The 1,282-nt window shown below is 59.5% G+C and overlaps 1 protein-coding gene across 1 annotated transcript in view; it reads left to right on the top strand.

Moving 5' to 3' along the window:
* VOLCADRAFT_63009 (uncharacterized protein) overlaps positions 1-989 on the top strand; it is a gene marked incomplete at both ends in the record, with an annotated part of 2,093 nt that extends 1,104 nt beyond the window's left edge. The window contains 2 exons of the mRNA XM_002952730.1: positions 348-447; positions 777-989. Coding sequence (XP_002952776.1) covers positions 348-447; positions 777-989 — 313 coding nt within the window. The remainder of the gene's footprint in view (positions 1-347; positions 448-776) is intronic.
* Positions 990-1,282: the final 293 nt, after the last annotated feature.

Genomic DNA, 1,282 nt, shown 5'->3' on the forward strand with positions numbered 1-1,282 from the left:
ACACACTTGCCGTCACGCCAGCGCCCATGACCCAGCCCCCACAGTCCTTTCTCAGTACCTTGCCCAGTCTTCCCCTGCCCTGTCTTGCCCTGTCCTGCCTTGTCTTGCGCCAATGGTCTTTACCCCGCACCCTCTCCCGCCCCTTTCCCAAGTTCTCCCTTCCGTCCCCTTTCGGCCATATCACACACAGGGGAGGGCTCGTTCGTTGCTCATCTGGTGCACCCGTATGTACGTATGTACACAGCTCCGTCCGTCCCCTCCCCAACTCCCCCGCCCAACTCCTCCCTCCCCCCCTCCGGCCCCCCTCGGGCCCCCCCCCCGCCTGCCCGCCCTCCCGACCCCAGCAGTCTAACCAGCGATCCCGAGGCGCTTGGTGTCGCTGAGACGGTGGAGCACTTCATCACCGCCATGGACTCCTTGAAACTTAACTTGGCAGCCGTGGACCAGGTGGAGCAGGGAGGGGGGGGGGGGCCCGCCGGGTAGAGAGCACGAGTGTGGGAAATTTGCGGACCCGGCTAGTACCCGGGTACCTACCCCTACGTCGTCGACTGACTGCGCTGTATCCCCTTCTGGTCCCCTTCTGCAGTTCCTGAGTTTTTGTATTTCTGAACGTTTGTTTGTCAGTCGCGTCTTTTTACCCCCCGTCTACACCTCTCCCGTCCCTCCCCTCCCGCTTAGTTACCCCCCCTTGCCCCCCTGTCCCGCTAGTGGTTCGTCTTACCCCCCCTCCCTGCTTTCCTGTCTCACCCGTTATTGTTGTTGTTGTTGTTGTGCAGATCTGCCCCATCCTGCTGAACTTGATCAACAGCATGGACAAAATCAAGTCGCTGCCAGCTGACTTCGGGCCCCGCGCCAAGGTGATGTCCTGGTACAAGAAGCTGTACCAGAAGCCCGCCAACTACGAACTGCCAGAGGACGATGTACGGCAGCTCATGTACGAACTAGAGGCGTCGTACAATACCTTTCTTGCGACGTTGCGGAAGAAATGAAGTGGAGGAGGGGATAGATCGGTGTCTCGAGGGCGCATTTGTGTATTGTGGATTTCGGTGCTCTGCTCTCTCGTGGTGGGGCGCTATTAAGCGGCGATCTGACCTGAGGTTGGGTTGCGACGTGACGCTGTCGGCTCATTTGTCGCGCGGGGGGAGGAGGAGGGCTGCAGTAGCAGCTGCAGCAGCAGCAGCAGCACGCTGCCTTCTTTAGGCAGGACGCTCAGAAGGTACAGAGGGAAAAGAAAAGTGCAATGCAAATTGCAAGGGTCCTAGCCGCTAGTGCTAAATTTCCT

Source organism: Volvox carteri (genome assembly GCF_000143455.1).
Source record: "Volvox carteri f. nagariensis unplaced genomic scaffold VOLCAscaffold_32, whole genome shotgun sequence".
Lineage (NCBI taxonomy): Eukaryota > Viridiplantae > Chlorophyta > Chlorophyceae > Chlamydomonadales > Volvocaceae > Volvox > Volvox carteri.